Here is a 24,814-nt window from a genome sequence, read left to right as displayed (position 1 = left end):
TAGAATGCTTTTTAAGTGTCTCAGGTTTCACATTGGTCATGCTACCACTTCCTCGGTCTGCTTTTCGAGCATGAGAGCCGGCTATAAAGGAAAGGCAGGCTTTTGAAATCCTCCACGAAGAATCCAGGCCTTGAGGGGTGACATGTTCACAAGGCGTGAATCACACAGGATCCTCGATTGTTGGCAGGATTGCCCAGCACTCAGCTCTGACTCCTCAAGTCTTTTCTATGCACAAAATTTGCACAGGCATCGCTTTCTTTCTTGTGGGGGAACTGTCTTGTGTCTGCACCTAAATTATCCCCCCCTTCAATATGTCTTGGATCTTAAATCAATATAATTAATCATAATTAAAAAGGCTTTAAGACTCTGAAGAGGCAGGGGCTGATCTAGCTAAGAGAGAATGCAGAAGCTATATATAAAAAAGGCACAGGGAGATGGAATTTTATCTTTCGGATACTTAGGCTGCTAAACAACTGGATACCGGTACATTTTTTTTAAAGCCTAAATTCCATTGATTTTCCATGCGACTTAGGCATGATAAAGTGAGAGCTTTATGCCTATAGTTAAGAGGCTTTTCTGCATTTTAAGCACTGTATATTTATGGCTATAGGCGGTACATATTATACTACATATGCACATTCCAGAATTTCCAGTGCAGTTCCGAGTTCCCCAATAGCCTAACAAGTGTGGGAACTGAGCCCTGTGGAGTCCCCACTACGCAGAGCCAGGGATGGACAATTCCAGAGACATGTTGCATTCATTGTGTCCATCTCGGAATAGCAGCCTGATCTGTCACTATAACCATCTCTGCAGGAGACCCTCAGTGGACACTTAAGGAACAGGAGGAATCAAACCGTAGAGGGAATGTCAGGCCTGACTGGTTCCAGGCATGAGGTCACATCAAGTGAGGCTCATTTAGAATATGTATTGATTGGGAAATCCGGGGGAGAGGGACTTTCCTGCAATTTCCTTGGAGCTCTGTGGCTCTCCTGACTTCTCTCTTCCACCCAAATGAAGGAGGACAGAAGAACAGGACCGCAAGTCTGAGCTCACAACTTCAACTCTGAGCAGGCTCCACGGGCCTAAACTTCCCAGCACAGCAACGGCAACCACAACTGGGGATTCACACCTCTGGCTTCTTTTTTTGTTTAATGTTGCGCTTACTGGCTGACACACCAGCTGCTTTCTGACTCCCTGCACACAGTCCTGTGGCAATTCAAATTTGAAGACACAAGGAAGCTTACCCAGAGCTCTATTTCCTTTCTCCCAGGCCTTCAGCTGTTCCACGAGGGCTCTGGGAGCTGAGAGGCATTCCCTGTGGAGAATCTGACTCGTTCTTACAATGGGGCTTCTCCAGCTTTTCTACAGGCACACATCCCATAGTTCGTTTCAGAGCACCCGGATCCTAATGACCACATGGTTCCACTTAGGGCCTCATGACTTGCAGGAGCTAGAGGGCAGCAGGACATGTGGCCAATGCTTACCTCTGCCTTCTCTCCCCTTTGGTCAGTCACCCCTGGAGCACTGGGATAATAATGCCAGCTTCTCAGGAGAAGCTAAGGGTTGCATTGTTTTGGGGAGTCCACAGAGGGAAGCCAAAGAACTGAATTCCCAGCTTGGGAACCAAGAAACACGCCTGCATGTAACACGTTACAAGCTCATGGAAATAAAAGGGGAAAGATTTGGACATCAGAGTTCTTCGACCCCTGAAAGATCTTCTCCTGAGTCTGAATTACTTTGCCAAGCATTGAATGGAATGAAATCTAAATTTCACATCCCTCTTCAGCCTTGTCAAGGAATATTCATAATAGACATGCATAAAACAGGTATATCAAACAGCCCAGATGGCCTGTAGGAATGTAGTGTATAGATCCAAAGGGAAAGGCAAATATATAGAGGAAGTGCGTGGGAACTTCTCTTTCTGTTTCTTATACAGTAGTCTGAATCATAGAATCATAGAATATCAGAGTTGGAAGGGACCTCAAGAGGTCATCTAGTCCAACCCCCTGCTCAAAGCAGGACCAATTCCCAGCTAAATCATCCCAGCCAAGGCTTTGTCAAGCCGGGCCTTAAAAACCTCCAAGGAAGGAGACTCCACCACCTCCCTAGGTAACGCATTCCAGTGTTTCACCACCCTCCTAGTGAAATAGTTTTTCCTGATATCCAACCTGGACCTCCCCCACTGCAACTTGAGACCATTGCTCCTTGTTCTGTCATCTGCCACCACTGAGAACAGCCGAGCTCCATCCTCTTTGGAACCCCCCTTCAGGTAGTTGAAGGCTGCTATCAAATCCCCCCTCATTCTTCTCTTCTGGAGACTAAACAATCCCAGTTCTCTCAGCCTCTCCTCATAAGTCATGTGCTCCAGACCCCTAATCATTTTTGTTGCCCTCCGCTGGACTCTTTCCAATTTTTCCACATCCTTCTTGTAGTGTGGGGCCCAAAACTGGACACAGTATTCCAGATGAGGCCTCACCAATGTCGAATAAAGGGGAACGATCACGTTCCTCGATCTGCTGGCAATGCCCCTACTTATACAGCCCAAAATGCCGTTAGCCTTCTTGGCAACAAGAGCACACTGTTGACTCATATCCAGCTTCTCGTCCACTGTGACCCCTAGGTCCTTTTCAGCAGAACTGCTACCTAGCCATTCGGTCCCTAGTCTGTAGCAGTGCATGGGATTCTTCCGTCCTAAATGCAGGACTCTGCACTTGTCCTTGTTGAACCTCATCAGGTTTTTTTCTGCCCAATCCTCTAATTTGTCTAGGTCCCTCTGTATCCGATCCCTACCCTCTAGTGTATCTACCACGCCTCCTAGTTTAGTGTCATCTGCAAACTTGCTGAGAGTGCAGTCCACACCATCCTTCAGATCATTAATAAAGATATTAAACAAAACCGGCCCCAGGACCGACCCTTGGGGCACTCCACTTGAAACCGGCTGCCAACTAGACATGGAGCCATTGATCACTACCCGTTGAGCCCGACGATCTAGCCAGCTTTCTATCCACCTTACAGTCCATTCATCCAGCCCATACTTCTTTAACTTGGTGGCAAGAATACTGTGGGAGACCGTATCAAAAGCTTTGCTAAAGTCAAGAAATAACACATCCACTGCTTTCCCCTCATCCACAGAGCCAGTTATCTCATCATAGAAGGCAATTAGGTTAGTCAGGCACGACTTCCCCTTCGTGAATCCATGCTGACTGTTCCTGATCACTTTCCTCTCCTCTAAATGTTTCATAATTGATTCCTTGAGGACCTGCTCCATGATTTTTCCAGGGACTGAGGTGAGGCTGACTGGCCTGTAGTTCCCCGGATCCTCCTTCTTCCCTTTTTTAAAGATGGGCACTACATTAGCCTTTTTCCAGTCATCTGGGACCTCCCCCGATCGCCATGAGTTTTCAAAAATAATGGCTAATGGCTCTGCAATCTCACCCGCCAACTCTTTTAGCACCCTCGGATGCAGCGCATCCGGCCCCATGGACTTGTGCACGTCCAGTTTTTCTAAATAGTCCTGAACCACTTCTTTCTCCACAGAGGGTTGGTCACCTTCTCCCCATGCTGTACTGCCCAGTGCAGCAATCTGGGAGCTGACCTTGTGCGTGAAGACAGAGGCAAAAAAATCATTGAGTACATTAGCTTTTTCCACATCCTCTGTCACTAGGTTGCCTCCCTCATTCAGTAAGGGGCCCACACTTTCCTTGATTTTCTTCTTGTTGCTAACATACCTGAAGAAACCCTTCTTGTTACTCTTAACATCTCTTGCTAACTGCAACTCCAAGTGTGATTTGGCCTTCCTGATTTCACTCCTGCACGCCTGAGCAATATTTTTATACTCCTCCCTGGTCATTTGTCCAATCTTCCACTTTTTATAAGCCTCTTTTTTGCATTTAAGATCAGCACGGATTTCACTGTTTAGCCAAGCTGGTCGCCTGCCATATTTACTATTCTTTCTACACATCGGGATGGTTTGTTCCTGCAACCTCAATAAGGATTCTTTAAAATACAGCCAGCTCTCCTGGACCCCTTTGCCCTTCATGTTATTCTCCCAGGGGATCCTGCCCATCTGTTCCCTGAGGGAGTCAAAGTCTGCTTTTCTGAAGTCCAGGGTCCGTATTCTGCTGCTCTCCTTTCTTCCTTGTGTCAGGATCCTGAACTCGACCATCTCATGGTCACTGCCTCCCAGGTTCCCATCCACTTTTGCTTCCCCTACTAGTTCTTCCCTGTTTGTGAGCAGCAGGTCAAGAAAAGCTTTGCCCCTAGTTGGTTCCTCCAGCACTTGCACCAAGAAATTGTCCCCTACACTTTCCAAAAATTTCCTGGATTGCCTGTGCACCGCTGTATTGCTCTCCCAGCAGATATCAGGGTGATTAAAGTCTCCCATGAGAACCAGGGCCTGTGATCTAGCAATTTCTGCTAGTTGCCAGAAGAAAGCCTCGTCCACCTCATCCCCCTGGTCTGGTGGTCTATAGCAGACTCCAACCACAACATCACCCTTGTTGCTCCCACTTCTCAACTTTATCCAGAGACTCTCAGGTTTTTCTGCAGTATCATACCGGAGCTCTGAGCAGTCATACTCCTCTCTTACGTACAATGCAACTCCCCCACCTTTTCTGCCCTGCCTGTCCTTCCTGAACAGTTTATATCCATCCATGACAGTACTCCAGTCATGTGAGTTGTCCCACCAAGTCTCTGTTATTCCAATCACATCATAGTTCCCTGACTGTGCCAGGACTTCCAGTTCTCCCTGCTTGTTTCCCAGGCTTCTTGCATTTGTGTATAGGCACTTAAGATAACTCAATGATCGTCCCTCTTTCTCAGCATGAGACAGGAGTCCTCCCCTCTTGCGCTCTCCTGCTTGTGCTTCCTCCCAGGATCCCATTTCCCCACTTACCTCAGGGCTTTGGTCTCCTTCCCCCGGTGAACCTAGTTTAAAGCCCTCCTCACTAGGTTAGCCAGCCTGCTGGCGAAGATGCTCTTCCCTCTCTTCGTTAGGTGGAGCCCGTCTCTGCCTAGCACTCCTTCTTCTTGGAACACCATCCCATGGTCGAAGAATCCAAAGCCTTCTCTCCGACACCACCTGCGTAGCCATTCGTTGACTTCCACGATTCGACGGTCTCTACCCCGGCCTTTTCCTTGCACAGGGAGGATGGACGAGAACACCACTTGCACCTCAAACTCCTTTATCCTTCTTCCCAGAGCCACGTAGTCTGCAGTGATCCGCTCAAGGTCATTCTTGGCAGTATCATTGGTGCCCACGTGGAGAAGCAGGAAGGGGTAGCGATCCGAGGGCTTGATGAGTCTCGGCAGTCTCTCCGTCACATCGTGTATCCTAGCTCCTGGCAAGCAGCAGACCTCTCGGTTTTCCCGGTCAGGGAATCTGCATGCATAGGCAGGGCCATCGAGGAGAACTCAGCGAGTGGAATGGTGAAACTGGAGAAATCATCACTGTGGCTGTGGCATCTCAGAGACGAGATCCGGGTAGGAGACCTTAGGGCAGTGGTTCCCAAACTTGTTCCGCCGCTTGTTCAGGGAAAGCCCCTGGTGGGCCGGGCCAGTTTGTTTACCTGCCGCATCCGCAGGTCCGGCCGATCACGGCTCCCATTGGCTGCGGTTTGCTGCTCCAGGCCAATGGGAGCTGCAGGAAGCGGCGCGGGCTGAGGGACGTACTGGCCACCGCTTCCAGCAGCTCCCATTGGCCTGGAGCAGCGAACCATGGCCAGTGGGAGCCGCGATCGGCCAGACCTGCGAACGTGGCAGGTAAACAAACCGGCCTGGCCTGCCAGGGGCTTTCCCTGCACAAGCGGCAGAACACTGATATGGAGGTGATACGTCAGGACCACATGCAGTAGACCTTATCAGAGGGCTGACCGGTAGGTTCCCACACTGCCCCTTGCACTCCCAACCCTTCTAGCTCAGGAGCCAGACACAACTGGACAGCGTTCGAGGGTTGGCAAGTTCAGTCACTGGCATAGAGAACAGGTTCTTTGTCGATTTCCCCAGAGAGGCTTTCCCTGCAAATTAGACTTTAGAAAGACAAGGAACCTTTCTCTCTGTTCTCTCCCAGGCCCTTGTCTGACTGTCTCGCTGCTTCTGGAAAAGGAACAACACATGCAACTAGAAATGAGGTACGAAGGATGTTCTGCAGGGAACTTGCCTCTGGGGGTATGGCTACCCTGCAAACAAAATACAGGTCTAACTGCAGCATGGGTAGGCACACCCATGTTACTTTTAATCTAGCTAGCACAGGTAACAATAGCAATCGTGGCATTGGGCTAACAACCAGAATATGTACCCAAAGTCCCTGGAAGTCTTGTACTCAGGTTGCTAGCCCCAGCTGAAGCCTGTGCCACCATGTCTACATGACTATTGTCACCTGTTACCTGTTATCTCTTCTGAGGCTGCATTGCAAATCCATGGCCTACCCATGCTACAATCAGACCTTCACTGGCCATGCAGACATACCCTTAAAGTACAGCTACGCTTGTGGTGGCATGTGGAATACATGCAGACACCGCACCCCCAGCTAGCATGGGTATTTCAATAGCAATGGAGACAATGAGGATACAGCTTAAGCAAGTAGAGTGCCCTACATGCCTGAACCCTAGGGTATATACACAACTGAGCCCCACATGGCTCTCTACACACCCAAGCAGGGCCTCCCACGACTACACTGCATGTAGTGAACCACTGCCTCCCCGCTGCCCCCCCCCAAGCCACAGCCGTGCACTTCAGCACATAGCTACGCGAGTAGTGCCTGACGTTACACGTCACTAAGTGTAGACAAAGCATTAGAGAAGTGCTTGCCCAATATCCCCACCTGCTCTTCCAGAGGCACCGAAGGCCCTAATGTCCCCTGGCCACACAGAGAGAACAGAAAGGTAGCTAGGTTCAGGATCAGAAGGACTTGAGGACACAAGGGGTGGACGGCTTGTCTCTGAATTCTCACAATTTGGTCAGTCCTGGGTGGAGCACAGAGCTGCAGTGTCTGCTGTGAGGAGAAGCAGAGCATAGCGTCCCAGGGGAAATGCCACACATTTGTCCATAAATTTGCAATACAGCCTCAGAGGAGATAACCCTGTCACCTCCGCTGTGGGAACAGTGGCTCTGCAGTATTAATATCATCCACAGAAGAGGGAAGAAACTATTTAGTAGGAATGGGTGGTGCCCTGGAATCTCAGCAGCACTTTGCAGAGGTTGGACTTTAGCACCATTATTGAAGGGGAACTGCTACTCTGATATTGCATCTGGGAATGTACAACGAATTTCATAGGCGTTAGAGATGCCAAAGATTTTGAAGATCATCCCCGTGATTCTGTGAAACTCTTACCTTTGATGGATTTCAAATCTAGTTCTAAAGTCCCACGAGATGGGTGGGGGTTAAGGACTCCCTCCTTGGGAAACTATTCCATAGCCCGATGGACCTCAGACTCAGGATATTCTTCCACATACTCCTTTTACGTTTTCCTTTTCCTCACTACGTCCCATTATTCTTTGTTATAACTCCCCAGCCCTAGCCTAGGAAATTCCTCTCCAACCTCCTCCACAAAAGGGACTAGCAGGGGCATAATCCCCAACAGCTCCAATATAGCACACACAGATCATCCTTCCCTCTAGATAACGGGGAAGTCACCTGCCTACCATTAAAAAGTCAGGGAGTCCCATCACAAAGTCAGGGAGCTGTAACTCAGTGCAAGTTAGGGTGCCCAGATAGCAAGTATGAAAAATAGGGATGGAGTGGGGGGGGGGGTAATAGGCGCCTATATAAGAAAAAGCCCCAAATATTGGGACTGTCCCTATAAAATCGGAACATCTGGTCATCCTAGTGCAAGGAAGGCAGCAATATCATCAGAACTAAGTTACTAAGGAAGGGTCATGTTGTATCTCAAACTAACCAGCTGACGCAGCCACTCCTTTCCCACAAAGACAGGATCAGAGGAACCCCTTGTAGGAGGCAGATGATGCAAATGTGGGAAAGGGAAGCATCAAAGTCCACTACAAAAAGGTCAATTCGTTATCTTTTCCCAATTTCTTCCATCCCTCCAGCCCATCAGGCTATCAGCTGTAGGGACACATTTACAACAACGGGCCTCTGCTAAGGCCAGCTAGGATTCCAATACCATTATCTTCACCATAGCAAATACGGCTCATTGCCAGCTGCATGACATGAGCTTATTCAAGACACTGCAGGGGCATACTGAGCACATCAGAGTAACCATTGCTCCACTATACAGCTTGTGAGCTACCAAGGTGCATTTCCTCCCACCAATGCCGACTAATTTTTGGAGCCCAGCCCACTGATTTCTGCCAACAATACAAAGGGTTTAATAAGAGAAGGACATCTCACGCAGTCTCTGCATGGAGCATTCCCCATTTTGTACATTCCTTTTGCACATTTCTTGCAAACCCCATTGCCTAGGTCTCATCGGTCTCTCCCAAAGCTGCTGTCGTCTGAAGGGCTGGCCAGATAACAAGAATTGTTTCATGAAAAAGTTCAAGGTTTTCCCATTTGGTTTTGTTCCAGCGTGAAACAAAACCATCGCTGCTTTTCAAATATTTTTTTGATAAAAAGAAGAGAGAGAAGAGCCTAGAGCAATCACCTGGAATATGAGAGATCCCGGTTCAAATCCTTGCTTTCCCTAATTTGGAGCAGGACCAGGAACCTAGGTTTCCCCTAGGTGTGTTACCCGTGGAAGGAGCAGTGCTCCGAGACCTCCATGAATCGTTGTGTTCTATCTGGTGGACGCTATGCTCGCTTGCTCTCTTTCTAATACCCATTTCCTGGACTGAATTGGGAGGATCCCTTAAAAAAAAAAATATGATCCTCTGCATTCCACCGTTTGAGGGAGTGGAGAATGTTCTGTGACTCCGGCAGACCAGGTGCCAGCTCATGCCAAGGCCCTGGGCCTCACTGCACACTGACAAATGCACAGCTAGGAACCAGTCTGGCTCACCCGTGTGTTCCTATTGTTGTAATAGATGGTAAGTTGATAAGAATGTGTTTAGTGTTTAGACTTGATGAAATGCTTGTAGGGTGCTGCACGGACTGATTTCACTTATAACATCTGTATCCATTGAGTGTTTGCATTGTAAATCTCTGTAACTGTGTAACTCGCCAGACAGGAAAGAAGCAATAATGAGTGTGGAGTGCGGGTCCTGCACACAATAAGGCCCTTTGAAACCAAATGAGCCATTGTGAAACATCAAAGATCAATGACTTCGTTGATTGCCCCTCCACACACACCCAGGAAGAGGAGACAGATGCTCTAGGGGAAGGGAATACAAATCCCTGACCAGAAGGAACTTGATCACCCTGCTGCTTGGAAAGTGGAGAGGACAAGAGTTCTAAGCATAAGCAAGAGATCCACACGCTGCTTTGCTTAGCTCTGGAGGTCATAAAAAGCTTGAATATCGCAGCCATTTCTATTACTTTTTGGGACCTAAGACTGTAACTCGTGTGTGTGTGTGTGTGTTTACCTGCTTTAACCTTGTACATAACTTATTTCTTTTTCTTAGTTCATAAATCTATAATCAGTTTATTACAGGATTGGCTACGGGCGTTGTCTTTGGTGAGAGATCGAAGGTGCAATTGATCTGGGTAAATGACTGGTCCTTTGGGACTGGGAGTAACCTGAATGATGATGTGATTTTTGGTGGAAGGGACCATCTATCACAGGGGTGGCCAACCTGAGCCTGAGAAGGAGCCAGAATTTACCAATGTACATTGCCAAAGAGCCACAGTAATACGTCAGCAGCCCCCCATCAGCTTCCCCCTCCTCTCTGCTCCTAGCACCACCCACCCACCGGCAGCCCCGCCGATCAGCGCCTCCCCCTCCCTCCCTGCACCTCCTAATCAGCTGTTTGGTGGCAGGCAGGAGGCTGGGGGGGAGGAGGGAGGAACGAGAGCACGGCAGGCTCAGGGGAGGGTGAGGGAAGGGGTGGAGTGGGGGCAGGGCCTGTGGCAGAGCCAGGGGTTGAGCAGTGAGCACCCCCCGGCACATGGGAAAGTTGGCACCTGTAGCTCCAGCCCCGGAGTCGGTGCCTATACCAGGAGCCGCATATTAACTTCTGAAGAGCCGCGTGTGGCTCCAGAGCCACAGGTTGGCCACCCCTGATCTCTCACAAAGGCAGGCTTGCCTAGGTGGCAGGATATATTGGAGTTCCTACGAGGACTGTCTGACTCCATGTTAAGGCTGCTGCAGTGTTTGAGGAGTTCACACTTGATTACTTGGCTGGTGAAATCTACGTATAGACACCCCCCCCCCCAACCAGTTTGGGGTTTGGGCCCTGTTTCTTAATAGGCTGTCCTGAGGTTGGCACACAGTCATGAGCCACTCTAGACAGCCTGACATATACAATGGGGCCTAAGTGAGGTAATAGGAATTACTGGATAGATATCATATGAACTCTGGCTCATTCATATGTGTCTGGATGAGATCAACATTCCCAATAGGCTCCCATAAGAACTTGATTTTTGTTTCTGGGCTGCCACTTGGTTTCCATTATGGTCACCTTCTCCTGAGCTGAGACTTTGTATCTGACAGCATTCACCCTCAGCCCAGGCCAATGACGGACTTCCCTGGCACCATGTGTCTGTCCTGAATTTCAGCTCCTGGAATATCTTGATTATTCGGTGTGTTTACTTCAATTTTCTCTCTTCAGGATAGGGTGACCAGATGTCCTGATTTTATAGAGACAGTCCCGATTTTTGGGTCTTTTTCTTATATAGGTTCCTATTACCCCTCACCCCCTGTCCTGATTTTTCACACTTGCTGTCTGGTCATCCTAGTTCAGGACCCTGATCAGAAAAATTGCCCAGGAAAAGATAAGTGAAGTTTCTTCTTCCCTAAAGCCAATATTAGTACTCCCCTGATTCTGGAGACAGATCCTGAGAGCACATCACATCAGTATAGCATTTTAATATGACTAAATGTATGTAAACAAAGATTGTGTACACTTAGGACAGACTTACATGCTTGGGGACTTTATTCTGGGCAGCAGTGACTTAAAAAGATTTGGGGGTCAGGATGGATAATCAGCTCCCAGTGTGATGCTGTGGCCAAAAGGGCTAATGCGAACCTATAATGCAGAGGTTGGCAACCTTTCAGAAGTGGTGTGCCCAGGGTCGGCTCTAGTGTTTTTGCTGCCCTGAGCAGGGAGGAAAAAAAAAGAAGCCGCAATCGTGATCGGCGGCAATTCGACGGCAGTTCTAGCGCCGCTTCATTCTACGGTGGCAATTTGGTGGGAGGTCCTTTGCTCCCAGAGGGAGTGACAGCCCTGCCGCCGAATTGCCGCCGAACTGCCAGACATGCCACCCCCCTCTTCATTGGCCGCCCCAAGCACCTGCTTGATACGTTGGTGCCTGGAGCTGGCCCTGGATGTGCTGAGTCTTCATTTACTCACTCTAATTTAAGGTTTCACGTGCCAGTAATACATTTTAACGTTTTTAGAAGGTCTCTTTCTATAAGTCTATAATATAGAACTAAAGTATTGTTGTATGTAAAGTAAATAAGGGTTTTAAAATGTTTAAGAAGCTTCATTTAAAATTAAATTAAAATGCAGAGCCCCCTTGACCAGTGGCCAGGAGACCCAGGCAGTGTGAGTGCCACTGAAAATCAGCTCGCGTGCCGCCTTCGGCATGCGTGCCATAGGTTGCCTACCCCTGCTATAATGCATAAACAGGGGAATCTTGAGTAGGAGCAGAGGTTATTTAACCACTGTGTGTGACACTGCTGCAACTGCTGCTGGAATACTGTGACCAGTTCTGGTGTCCTTAATTCAAGAAGGATGTTGATAAATTGGAAAGGGTCAGAGAAGACTCATGAGAATCATTAAAGAATTATAAAACATGGCAAAGGTGATAAACTCCAAGAGCTCAATTTATTTATCTTAAGAAAGAGAAGGTGAAGGAGTGACATAGACTAATCAAAAGTACCAACATAGGGAACAAATATTTAATCATGGGCTCTTCGCTCTTGCAGAGAAGACACAACACAATCCAGTGGCTGGTAGTGGAAGCTAGACAAACTCAGTCTAGAAATAAGGTGTACATTTTTAAGTGAGAGTAATTAATCATTGGGACAATTTACCAAGGGACCTGATGGATTTTCCATCAAGATTCAATCTTATATTCTAAAAGATATGGCCTAGGAATTGTTTTGGGGAAGGTCTATGGCCTGTATTATACAACAATCAGACTAGATGATCACAATGGTCCCTTCTGGTCTTGGAATCCATGAATCAAGGAAATGGTAATGACAGAAGCTGGGGAAAGAAAAAGGCTGCCATCCGTATGCAAAGCATAAGAATTGTTGAGGATGGTAAATGCTTTGAAGATAAATGTCCTGTAGGAACTTAGTTAGATGTTTCAGCTGGGACCCTGCTCTGCTTATCCCCGATTCTCTGCGGCTAGAAAAAGGATGGGAATTGGGTTGTAATGCTCTCCTCAGAAGTAGATAACTGACGATTTCACTTATATTGTGGCATTTTGAGGAGTTGCCGAGACTGTGAATAGGACACAGCTGTTCTTGTAATTCTTGCATAACTCCATAGGTTACCCCTTCTGGACCAGGCCCACTGACCTCATTTGATCAAAGCGTTAGGCAATCATTTGCTCCCAAATTGAAAGAGCCAGCCACCAGTCCAGCCAGGGTTGGTGGGAAGTCAGCAGATAGCTCTGAGACAACTGAGGGGCAGCCACTGACCTCGCCTCACCATCCTGCGCTTGTTCTAGCTACCGCTTGCAAAGAGGTAGCGTCTCTTGCTTCACCTTGCCCTGTGACCTGTATTCTTTTCCAGAGCATCTGGCAGGAGCCAGGGTTGTAAGTCAACTATTCCAATGACTCTGAATTGCCTCAGCTTTCCAGAAAGCCACCTGCTGTAGCACTAAGACAGCCGGGAACTGATTCTCTTGAGTGTCTGAGTTCTAGGACCAAAGCCCCATATAGCTGCATGAAACATTTGTATCCCTGTGTTCTCCAGGGAGAAGCCTGTGGGGCAAGAGGGTTTTACATAGGAGGGACCATGTTTGCAGTACTTAGGGTGACCAGATGAGAGGAAGAAAGTATCCAGACACATGGGAGGGGGGGGGTCAGCCGGCAGAGCCAAAAAAACAAAAAGCCAAATGCTGCAGGTGGAGTGAAATATAGGATCGGTTGGGACACGGGACAAACACCTAAATATCAGGACGGTCACCCTAGCAGTACTGTCCACCCATGTTAGTATTGCTTGTGGGGGCATGCAGGGTGTCAGGTGAAAGCACATGGGGGCACTCGGGATGTCATGTGACAGTTCATGTTTATTTGGCCTGATGCCACTTGACTTTTCATGCCTAAAGGAGGGGGGCTAAGGCCAGGCCTACCACAATTTGAGTGCTTGTCAAGGCCCTGTATAGGGAGGAGGCTTCTCCTTCAGGTAAAAAATCTCCCTAATTTATAAACAGAGCGTCTCTGCCCATCAGGGGAAATTACTGCGGGTAAATGTGGTGGTGACACCAGGACAAATGGGGACTAGTACATACTGAAGAACCTTCTGGCCTTATAAAATAGAAGGTGGCAGGGCTAGAAAGAAATGATAGGCCAGGCGGCCCCTTCCTACTTACTTGTTCTTTCACTTCTGGGCTGCTGGCAGGGGAGGAAGGTCACGCCAGACATGGCACCTTGCAGCAGGAGCTGGGAACTACCTGGTCATAAGGGTGTGGTGACCAACAGCAGCAGCTGGTGACAACAGTCTGATATTTCCCAGTCTTTCAGGAGTGGCTGGAAATCCCCATCCTCTGTTACATCTGCCCCGGGAGCAGGAGCGGGGGATTGACAATTATACTTTGTCTATGGCTGCTGTTGACATCCTGAGCAAACATTCCCAACACGCCAGAAAGTCTGGCCTCGTGCACGTGTTTGTGGCTCCGTCTTATCGCACAAGAACCTGAGCGTGCAAGGCCTGTCAATAAGCACCAGTGGGACCGACCTGTATTTTGCCAGCGCCGTGAGAAAGGTGCGTGAGTTGGAGAATCCAAGGGGCAAAAAACTACTTGGGCAAAGTGCTCTGCTACAGTCTTCCCGGGTGCCCTTGGGCAAGTCACTTAGATCCCGATCCTCAATGGTATTTAGGTGCCTCAGGCTGCTGCTGATTCCAATGAGTGAGGCACCTAAATACCTTTTGAGGCCTCAGTGTCCCCATCTGCACAAGGGGGACACGAGCACTGCCCACAGGGGGGGCTGTGAGGATAAATACAGTCAAGCCTGTGAGGTGCTCACGGGGGTGGGAGTCACCGCAGCTCCATGGATGGATAATTTGTACAGCGCCACAAGCTTGTGTTGCATTTAGCTGGGGGGAGGGGGAGGAGAGGGAGAAGCCGGGGGCGGTGCAGCAGGCGAGCAGAGCCGCCGCTGTGCTGTTTGCACGCTCCGGCTGGCTTGCTCCGACCTGCCAGACGGGGCGGGATGCCCGCGGGAGCGGGGCCGGGCCGGCTGCAGGAGCAGGGGAGAGAGCTAACGCCGCGCCCTGGTTCCCCGCAGCCCCCCCGGGGCCCCGCCGCGGCGCAGGGCAGGGCCGGGAGGAGGGCGCCTCCCCCTCGCGGTTCTTAGGCACCAGGTGCTGGTGGAAGGAGCAGCCGCCGGTCTGGGAGGCGAGAGCTGCCCTTGGCCAAGGCACGTGAGTGTGATGGGTGGGGAATGACCCTGAGCAGGGGCAGCTGGACCCCTTCTCCCGTGGGCAGCTCCCCCAGGCTCTCCAGCCTCTGCTTTGCTCCCCGTGGCTTCCTCTGGCAGTGGTGATCGAAGGGGGGGAATGATTCTTCCTTAAAGTCCTACTCTGTTTGCAGGTCTCTGGGCAGCTCCTGCTATGTGGGTGGGAGAGACCAGGTTGCTTTGTGTGATATCTGTAACCTAGGGGTAAGTGGCAGTTAGTTGTGGGGTGACATATTCATTGTAGGGTGTTTTGGTGGGTTTTTTTTTTAAGCCTAATGGCCTTAATGGGTCCTTTGGAGAATGCGATCTGGATACCCAAGGCCAGGTCCTCGGCTTGCAGAAATAGGCAGTGGAAGTCCCGGGGAGCGTTCTTGATTTCCACCTGGCTTCTAAAGACTTCTGCGTGTAAAAACCCGCTTTAGAACAAACAGCGGTTCCAAGTTCAGGCTGAAATGATTGAGTTGGAGGGAGGGATTGGAGGAGGAATGTGGGGCAACCAGATTTTCTGACTTTAACTGCTGGTAGCCTTTAAATCCAGAAATTGTCCTGCCTCTTACGCTTCTTCAGTGTCACTCTGGGGTAGCCCACAAATGTTTGCTGTTGAAGAAATTTGGGCCAGATCCTGCAGTCCTGAAAGCCAGTAGAAGTTTTGGTATTGACTTCAGTGGGTTCAGCAAGCTGGTTCCTAAGGGTTTTGCAGGATGTTTTAAAACTTACATTTGAGAGTCTTGATTTCCTAACCCAAATATCATGGTTTTTAAATAGGTGCTATAAATTTTGGCATCAGTTCTTAAAGGCCCAGGCCATAGGTTCTTAAGAAATACCTACAGTAAATAGAGTTCATTTTGTTGTTGTTAATATTTTTATTTTATTGTTTTGTTTTTTGCACTGGTGTGATCATTTAAACTAAGGAAAACCCCACTTTCAACTAGTAGGAAAAGAAACAAAATTCCCATTGGCTTCAGTTGAAGACGGGTTGGGCCTCATGCCAGTTTGTTTACTCTAAAATTAATGAAAGGATGTAAAGTTTGGAGCAGTAAGGGCTACGATTTATTATCTGTGCAAGTTTGTGTTTTCTAAAGAAGGTAACTGTAATGTGTTTTCCAGCAATTAAATGATTTCTATTATGTTGTTGCTATGACACTATTTAGAACCATTGATTTAATACCTTCATTCATATATAAGCCCAGAAGGCACCATTATCATCTAGTCTGACCTGTAAAATTTCACCCAGTTACGCCTGCATTGAGCCCTGTACTTGTGTGTGACTAAATTATACCTTCCAGCAAGGCTAGAGTTGATTTAAAGATGTCAAGAGATGGAGAATACACCATTTCTGTTGATAGATTGCTCCAGTGGTTAATCGCCCTCAGTGGTAAAAATGTAGGTCTTATTTCTTCTTTGAATGTGTATGGTTTTAACTTCCAGCCACTGGTACCCATTATGCCTTTCTCTGCTAGATTATCTATTACTGTTTGTTTTTCTTATCACAGACAAAACCTCTGCCTTGAAAGGGAAATATTGAAGAGAGGCTTTAGAGAAATAAATCAAACAAGGCGCCTGTCACAGTTACAGAGCTAGCTGTAACTAGCTCTGTAACTGTGAAATAATAATAATCTCCAGGGTGAAATCATGAGATTCTCCTACTCTTTGACCAGGCCTGTGGCTGCAATACTCTGTATATCAACCGTGCTTTCCCAGCAGGTCCAGCTGGGTTCAGCATCTGTGGTTCTTCCCTTTCAGGGGTCTGTGAACAGAGTGTCCAGATGGCCGCCTTAAACCAAAGCATTGTTTGATTTCAACAGTAATAATAAAGCACAACGTAAGGGGGGGGAGAAGGTTTTGACATGGATATAGGCCTTCCTAGGGATGGTCTAACTTCTTCACGCCTCCCCAGCAGGTGTCTATATGTGTCTGAGTCTGACCAGCTTCTCAGCAACAACGGTCTCCCTGTCTTAAGTGAGAGAATCGTTTGTACCATTCTTTGTTCTCTCGGTTTGTGGGCTTTGGGTCCCTGCTGTCCAAACGCAGTTTTGTAGGCTCAACAGGAGGTCAGGCCAGTCTCCACAGGGCCAGTGGCTCTCCCCACTGCCTTGTAACAACCCCCACGTGGGCACTGAGGTATCCTCTCAAGTCATTCTTTAGCCTTCCTGTTTAACCCAGTGTAGTCATACAGCGAACATCCCAATAACCGGCTCACGGACGGCATTCTTAAATTATTACAGAGCAGCCCCTGGCCATCTTGGTGCCCAGCTGTGCTTGGATTGGTGCAGGGGGATCTTGGGCCCACAGGGAGCTCTGTGAAAGCCAGAGGCTCTCAACCCAGATAGAAGGTTCCATCCACATGAATGTAACTTCAGGATTGGGACTTGAATATGCCTTCCTAGCTTTAAACACAACCATAGGTTTTACAGTAACCCAAACTGAAGAGAAGGAGGAAGAGTATCTAGGTGCCAGAGCTGTTAGTGATCAGTGACTTTAACATCCATGTGGATGACAAGTCCTCTGAATGGGGTCCAGGATTTTGTGGCTACCGTGATGCTAACCGAGGAGGCTGTTGGTTTAACTCGCAGTGAGTCCCAGTTTGGACCTTGTGTTTGGGATGGGGGTGAGTAATCCTGAAATCCCTACCCACCTCATTGATGGACCCTCAGTTTCCCTCTCCCTCGCGAGAGGGCCTGTTTGGATGGGTCACCCTCAGAAACTAATGACAGTTGAGTGGGAAGCTGAGGGAGAATGCCCTTCCCCTGACAGACTGTGCTATCTAGTGGAATGTCATGTGAGAGGTTGTGGGATCATTCCCCGTGTTCTCCAGCTTGCTACGCCTCGGGACATAAATGCTTTCTTTGAAGTTCTCGTCCTGTGTCCTACAGAGGGTGAGACTAGATGAGCTAATCATAGAAGTATAGGGTTGTAAGGGGCCTTGAGAGGTCATCTAGTCCACACACACACACCATCCTGAAGCAGGACTAAAATCGATGAATCATAAGGCTAATTTTCCTCCTCCATTGACCAGGTTGCCCCTAGGCATCCACTTCTTGGACTTTGGTCTAACAGGTCACCTTGGCTTACAGGTGACCTGTGGCAAATGCAGCAGGAGGGAAGTGCTGGCGTTCCAGGGCCAGAAATCCTATCCTGAATCTGACCAAATGGGATACAAAGACTTTTTAAAAAAAACTTACATTGTGGCTGTGAAGTAGGCAAAGAAATGGTTTGTCTCTGCTGCAGGGTCTCCACTAGTGGGCGGTCACCAGTCTGCTGTACTGGACCCAGTCTTTGGATCCCATGTGCTCCCAAGCCCACAGAATCTGAGCCGCATCCAGACGCTATCTCTAGTCCTTACCTCTTGGGCACATTCTGTCTGACACCCTTCTGTGGGATGGTGGGACCCAACAGTCCAGCTGCCCTAGGTCCCAAAACCAGTTCTGAACCTGCCCCAAGTCCTATGCACACTCTCCACAGAGCTCTACCTTCATGGGCGCTGCAGCATGTAGTTTAACTCTTTGGTGACACGTGGCAGATAACGCAAGGTACTCACTCAGGCTTTGCCAAGAACTTCTTAAACACACATGCACCTTACCTATAGACGGTACAAGACAATTACAGACCTATGGGGAAAAACAATGCACAGCTGAACGCATTTCCCTCCTTCAGAGTCCTCGCCACTTCTGAGTGTCCTTTAGGGTTTGGTCATAGGGGACCAGGTCCACCTTGCCCCCCACATCTCCTTCTCGGTCTCCTCGTTCCGGTGATGGTCTTCGTCCCTTTGCTAGAGAGCCTGTCCTTTGAAAAGCGGGGTCGGACACCTCTTCCTGCTTCTCCTCTCACGTTGGGGGATTTTCCATTCTCCCCTTCCCTCACTTTGAGTGGCAGAGGATTGCTAAAAACTAGTGGCTCTGTCTGGCACCCCTCTGGAGCTATCTGGGTAAGACTATACAGTTGCTGATGGCCCTGTTTCAGATTTTCAGATGTGGTGCATTTTCTACCATAAAATGGAAGCTATAATCCACACCAACGGTCACAGTCATAAACAGAGTGCATAAAATCAAATGGAATTCATGAGTTTACATAGACAGAGTGACGAAACTTCACAGCCTCCACCATAGCATCTGTAAAGTCGTGATCAGCGGGTTTTCTTCGGGGAGTGGGAAGCTTGCTTGAACAGAGTTGTCTCTGCTCTTTCGCTGGTTCAAGTTCCCCCTGTTCTGAAGAAATATCTCCTGACTTTGTGGCTAAAATCATTCAAATCCAGTGGGAGCAGATTCTGGAGGAAACATATGCCACACCTCTGCTTAAGTTTCTGCTATTTCTCTCTCTGAGCTGTTGCCCACATCAGGCCCTTAATTAAGTCTCTTTCTTGATTATTATTTTTGTTTAAATGCATTTTATTTTGAACATCTGTTGATTTATACTTTCTTTTACTCTGTAGAACTCACAGGTGAGGTTGCTGAGATGACTTCCTCAAAAGAATATGGATCCAATTCTTGGGAGCTCATTGTCACAGTCGATCATCAGTATGAAGAAGAGCAAAAGGAATTTACGCTTCGGGTCTCGGGAGATCTACATATTGGTGGAGTGATGCTCAAATTAGTAGAACAAATCAGTGAGTAGAGAGAGAGAGAGTTAATTTGCATGCTGTTATTGAAATTACATGTGTAGATTTCCCCCCTCCTCCCCTTCCTTGGCTAAATAGACAAGGCAGAGGAAAGGTTCAAGAGGAAACAAAGATGCAGCAAGGTGAAGTAACTTGCCCTCGGTCCCACAGCAGTTCAGTGGCAGAGACAAGAATAGAACCCAGATTTCCTGAGTCACAATCCAGTGTCCCAGCCAAGCTGCATCCTGAAATAATTATCCCAGGGCCCTGATCTTGCAGTTGGATCCATACAGGCCAAGAAGGAGCTTCCAGATACAACTATACCTGAAAAAATATTAACTATAAATGTCATTGTCTCTAGATTTCCCATAATACAGATATTTCCTCCACCACACTCTCCACAAGCATGATTCTCTCTATCTTCAAATCTAGCAATTTTTGGTTACCTTCTTGCTGACTGCGGAGCAGGGCTTGTCTATATTAGTCAGGTGTGCATGCAGCGGGATTTGCATTCCTCAGACTTGGAACCGCTACAGAGTGGAGCACTTGGTGCAGAAGAGGTGTTATCTGGGCACCACTCTTCATATCTTTGACTTCTCGTCTTGCTTCTGTGACTCCTGTACACAACAGAAGTGCTGCTGTCTTCTTTGGTCAGCTTGCTCAGGCCATGCTATGGCCTGATCGTGACTAACTGTCTGAACCTCTTTTGTGACTCTGAATTGTAATTCAGGATGGGTTTACACTACACATTTACACCACTCTAGCACTTCTGGTGAAGACGCTCTAAGCTGCCGGGAGAGACCTCTCCCCTCGGTGAATAACTCCACCTCCGTGAGAGGCAATAGCTAGGTTGGCAGGAGAAGCTGGAGCGACGTAGTTACATCGAAGTAATTTTGTAGTGTAGACCAGTGTCATCCAAACTGAGAGGCCAGTTCTTCTGGCATGCAACCGACACAAGGCTGCCAAAGAATTCACACACAAGAAAGCCCTGGCATTTCACCATCAAACATGCTTCTGAGTGGCTTGTTTCTTTTCCAAGGTGGTAGTTGTTATAGAACAGAGTTCACTAGATTCATTTGTAAGAGCTTAAAGAGTGACTACATCCTATTCAGCCTGGAGCTATTGAAGCTGATGGGGAAGCCGGGGTAATTTCAGAACTCAAAGGAAAATAATAAGGTCACAAAGTCCATTCCCTTAATCCCTTGCACTCCGCCCCTTTAGCCAAACAGCCGCATGGACTTTTACTTGTGACGTTTAACAAAAAGAAATCTACAGTACCAAGTGAACTAGATGGTCAGCAACACGGCCCCCAGATCCTACATGAACTGTGTCTGTTCTCTTTCGATGTTACAACTTTCTGGAAACAAATGAATTTGCTTTGTTCAATATATTTTTAATTTTTTGTTTTAAAATGAGAGCTGCTTCTTAGTTTAAGGCCAGAAGGATCAAGTCGGACTGCCTGTATAACACAGGCCATTAAAAATGATCCAGTTACCCCTGTATTCAACTCACTACATTAGATTTGGTTACAGCATATCTTCCAGAAAGGCATCCTGTCTTTGATTGAAGACATCAAGAGGTGGAGAATCCACCATTTCCTATCTTTTCATCAAAGTTTTTCATCAAAAAAGCAAAGTCTGGTGGTGGTGGTTGTTTTTTTCAGGTTTGGCAGCAGAAAAACCAACTTTTTTTTTTTTTTTTTTTTTTTTTTTTGGAAAATATTTGGCTTTTGAGAACCAAAACCTGAAAAATTTCAATCAGTTGGGCAAAAATTTTCAGTAAACCTAAAATTTTCCCCCTGAGCAACAGAAAAATGTCAGGTTGGCAGAAACTGAAACATTTCTGTGTTTGGGGTGCTGGGGGAGGCAGTTAGTTTTTTTTTCAATAAAAACTGAGGAGAAAAAAATAAAACTGGACATTTCCCACAGAAAATTTCATTTTGATGGAATAGATGTTTTCCATCAAAAGCACTTCAGAGCTGGTCCAAAATTTTCCATCAATTAATAATTTTACCAGGGAAACTGTTCTTCCAGCAGTGGACTAGCACTGTCACTAAAATGTGTTGCAAAACACAAGACCTTGTCTCTTTCTAGCAGCTCCTGCATTTAAAAGATAATCCATCCAACAGCGTTTTAAATTTCTGGTTAAATTTCATTAGGTGGTGGGTGAAATGATGCTCAGGTTGTTCATTATTTAGAAGCTCTTTGTAAGAAGTGTGTTCTTGCAATAATGTAGAGAATTCTGGATTAAAGGAACATCTGTCAAATCATACAGCTACCCATTTGCTCTAGTTATATAGAAGTAGTTCCTAAGGTTCCAAACCAAGATCAGGGCCCCACTGTGCAAGGTGCTGTACAAACACATAGTGAGAGATGGTCTCTGCTTTGAAGAGAGTATAATCCAAATAGCTAAAATGGGCAAAGGGTGGGAGAAATCTTAGAAGATGTGGATTCAACTCCTAGCTCTGCTGTAGTTGCCTTGGGCATTTTTTCAGTTCCTGAGTCCCCCATCTTTCCCCTTGTTCCCCTTCACAGACACCACTGCAATCCACAAACTTCCCACTCGGCTGCCACCTAACCCTGTAGTAGCTAACCTCACTTGGTATCGCAAGTTTTTTCCATCTGGGCAGGTGCACTGCAGCCTCTCTGAGTGCCCGTCTGCTTCCTGAGCGTGCACACTACTGCCTCGATAGGCCTCTGAATGCCTGTTTCCTGCTTACGCCCTGGAGCAGTTACAAACTGGGGAAGGGGTGTGCAGCTCCCAAGTCGTGTGCAGGGGCCCAATCCAGTAGGTGGGTTCTGAGCCTGCCTCCCAGCTCAGGCCCCTCCGGTGAGTTCACACAAAACAGCTAGGGTGGGACTTCCCTCCCAAGCTGCAGTGGATTGGGTGCTCATTCCAGGATGTGGGAGACCCCCAGTTCAAGACCCTCCTCCACCTGAGTGGGAGAAGGGATTGGAACAGAGATCTGTCACCTCTCAGGTGTACTAGGCTGCCGAATCATCCTCACGCTCTCTGGCCCAATTACTATTTAATTATTAAATTAAAGAGGCACAACAGCAAAAGGCGAGATTGAGGGAGCCCTACACTAGAATAGCCCGATGGTTAGGACACTCGCCTGGGAGATGGTAGTTTAATTCCCTTTTCCTCTTCGGGGAACTTGAACCAGGGACTGTCTCTTACTGGGTGTTTGTACAGTGTCTGGCATACTGGGGCCTCGATCTCAGGGTTTCTAATTATTAATATTTGTACTATGGTAACAACGGTCTCATTGTTTGTCTGATCCGTAGCTCCGTGTTGCGGAGACTTTGGAGTGGATCCGCTTTATAGTTTGTTATTGATGGCGTACTTTGCATTCCCTTGTTTGATATTGCCCTAGACTTATCCCGGGACTGGTCAGACTACGCTCTTTGGTGGGAGCAGAAGAAGTGCTGGCTTCTGAAGACCCACTGGACGCTGGATAAGTGTGGGGTGCAAGCAGATGCCAAGCTGCTCTTTACCACGCAGCACAAGATGCTACGCCTCTGCTTGCCGAACATGAAAACCGTGCGGCTGAAGGTCAGCTTCTCTGCGGTGGTGTTCAAGGCTGTCGGTGACATCTGCAAAACCCTCAGTAAGTGACGCTTCATCTCTGATTGCAGCTGTGTCTCAGAGCTTCCTGTTGGCTCGGTGTCTGCAGCCCCTACTCATGCAAAACTCCTACCACGTTCAAAGAGACCCCTCGTATTCGAGGCCGGGAAGAAATTTCCCCCCAGTCGGATTGGCAGTGACCTTGGTGGCTTTTCGCCTTCGTCTGTAGCATGGGGTGAGGGTCACTGGCTAAGATCATGTGGGCATAGCTCCCTTAATCACGTCCCTGCCGCTACCAGGGCCCCAGGCATTGGTGCACCGCTGTCCCTCCACGGTACTGCAGCAAAGAACAATAGTTTAGTCTCCTGAGGGCTGTAATCCTTTGGTCTCGTTCCGATTGTTGGGCTTGGTGTGGGGGTGGCTGGGTGGTGTTGGTGGCCTGTGCTATACAGGAGGTTTGGTGGACCCTTCTGGCCCTAAACTCTATGACCTCAGTCCCAGACCACAGGCCTGGACCTTTCTGAAGAGAGCACAGACTTTTATGTTCAGTATCCAGTGCAGGTTAGCTAACAGGGTGAGTTTCCGCCCTTACAGATCCCTGATCCATAACATTATCAGGAGCTTCTCCTGCGACCCACGTAGTTGCTGATTAGTGTGAGTGCTGAGGGTGGCTTTAGGTGGCTGAAGCCACCAACTTCTTTCACGCTGTGCGCAGAAGAGTTTGAGCCCCGTTCTGCTCTCACACCGGCCTTACCACAGAGTAGCCCCCGCAGGGTGCGTGAAGTTACTCCCAGAGTACATTAGCATAAATGAGGTGAGACTTGATCAGGCCCATTGCCTTTATTTCTTTCCTATTAAGAACTGAATTTTAGTGCTTGAGAAATTTGTAGCACTGCTCAGACCAGGACATCCATCCTGCTTCCCCACACAGCCCTATCAACATACTACAGTCCTGAGCCACCTGGTATGCCAATGATGGATTTCTCCCAAGCAGCGATTAGCAGTGGATTATTACTTGCAGCTGGATTGTGGGTGCTTCCATGGAGCTGTGTTGTAGGATACAGCCCTGAACACGGAGGAGTCCCAAGTGCCGTTGCCGCATGTGGTTTTTATTGGCCATTATCTAGTAAGATTCCGTAGCCTTAACTTCAGCACTTATCATTGTAGATATTAGACGGTCGGAAGAACTCTCTCTGTTGAAACAGTCAGAAGATACTTTGAAAAAGAAAAAGAAAAAAGACAAGAACAACAAAGAACCCGTCATAGAAGACATTTTAAACCTGTACAACTCTCCAGTGATTTCAGGATCACCAGGTAACGAAAACCCAGGTGGACTTTATTCAGCTGATTTTTTTTTTCTTTTAAAGAGAAATATTTTGGGGCCGAGGAAGGGGAAACCGTTCTTCATGTTGTGCAGTTAAAACAGGAGGCGGCACAGAGGTGTGCAGGGAAGCAGAAGTTAAAGGGTTGCTGTTGACATGAAATCTAGCCAGATTTTTTTTTTAAATGATTTGAAAGTAGTTTCAGGTCCTATCCCAGCCTTTGAGTCTCCATGCCAGCGTTTGTGGTTTTATGTCACTATTTTTTAAATAGTTTTTCTGTCCCGGTGCTCCTGAAGGACCCACACAGACAAAAAGGGTATCTGACGAAGGCCCCAACCCTGCAAACAGTATATGCTACTGCTTCATTGGCAGAGTGAGCCCGGCTTTGGAATGGTCAGTCATTTCTGACATGCTGCAAGAGAGAGAATGGAACGGTTGATTTTTTTTTTTTTTTTTTAACATTTTATATATCAGCCAAACCTGAGTGGAATTTCATGGGACAAAGAAAAGGCACTTCTCTACCCAGCGGGCATTTCCCCAGGCAAATATCTAAGGCCTGCTTTGAACAATGGAGGTGTGAGAGCTTCTCAAAGAAATGGTTTAGAATCCTGTATAACAAAGTGCTAGGCAACATAAAGATAGCG

The 24,814-nt window shown here is 47.8% G+C and overlaps 1 protein-coding gene across 3 annotated transcripts in view; it reads left to right on the top strand.

Annotated features, from left to right (window-relative positions):
- The first annotated feature begins 14,460 nt into the window (after positions 1 to 14,460).
- Positions 14,461 to 24,814, top strand: part of FERMT1 (fermitin family member 1) — a 35,362-nt gene continuing 25,008 nt past the window's right edge. Inside the window, exons 1-4 of one of the 3 annotated variants that reach the window (XM_034764100.1) lie at positions 14,461 to 14,648; positions 19,117 to 19,290; positions 22,658 to 22,891; positions 24,016 to 24,162. In XM_034764100.1, the coding sequence (XP_034619991.1) occupies positions 19,140 to 19,290; positions 22,658 to 22,891; positions 24,016 to 24,162 (532 nt within the window). In that variant the 5' untranslated portion in view covers positions 14,461 to 14,648; positions 19,117 to 19,139. Of the gene's footprint in view, positions 14,653 to 14,701; positions 14,892 to 19,116; positions 19,291 to 22,657; positions 22,892 to 24,015; positions 24,163 to 24,814 lie in introns of those variants that run through there. The other 2 variants (XM_034764098.1, XM_034764099.1) reach the window with 2 other exon arrangements.

This window comes from Trachemys scripta, chromosome 3, assembly GCF_013100865.1.
Source record: "Trachemys scripta elegans isolate TJP31775 chromosome 3, CAS_Tse_1.0, whole genome shotgun sequence".
NCBI lineage: Eukaryota > Metazoa > Chordata > Testudines > Emydidae > Trachemys > Trachemys scripta.
Note: the sequence above shows the minus strand (reverse complement) of the source record. Positions and strands in the feature narration are given on the sequence as shown.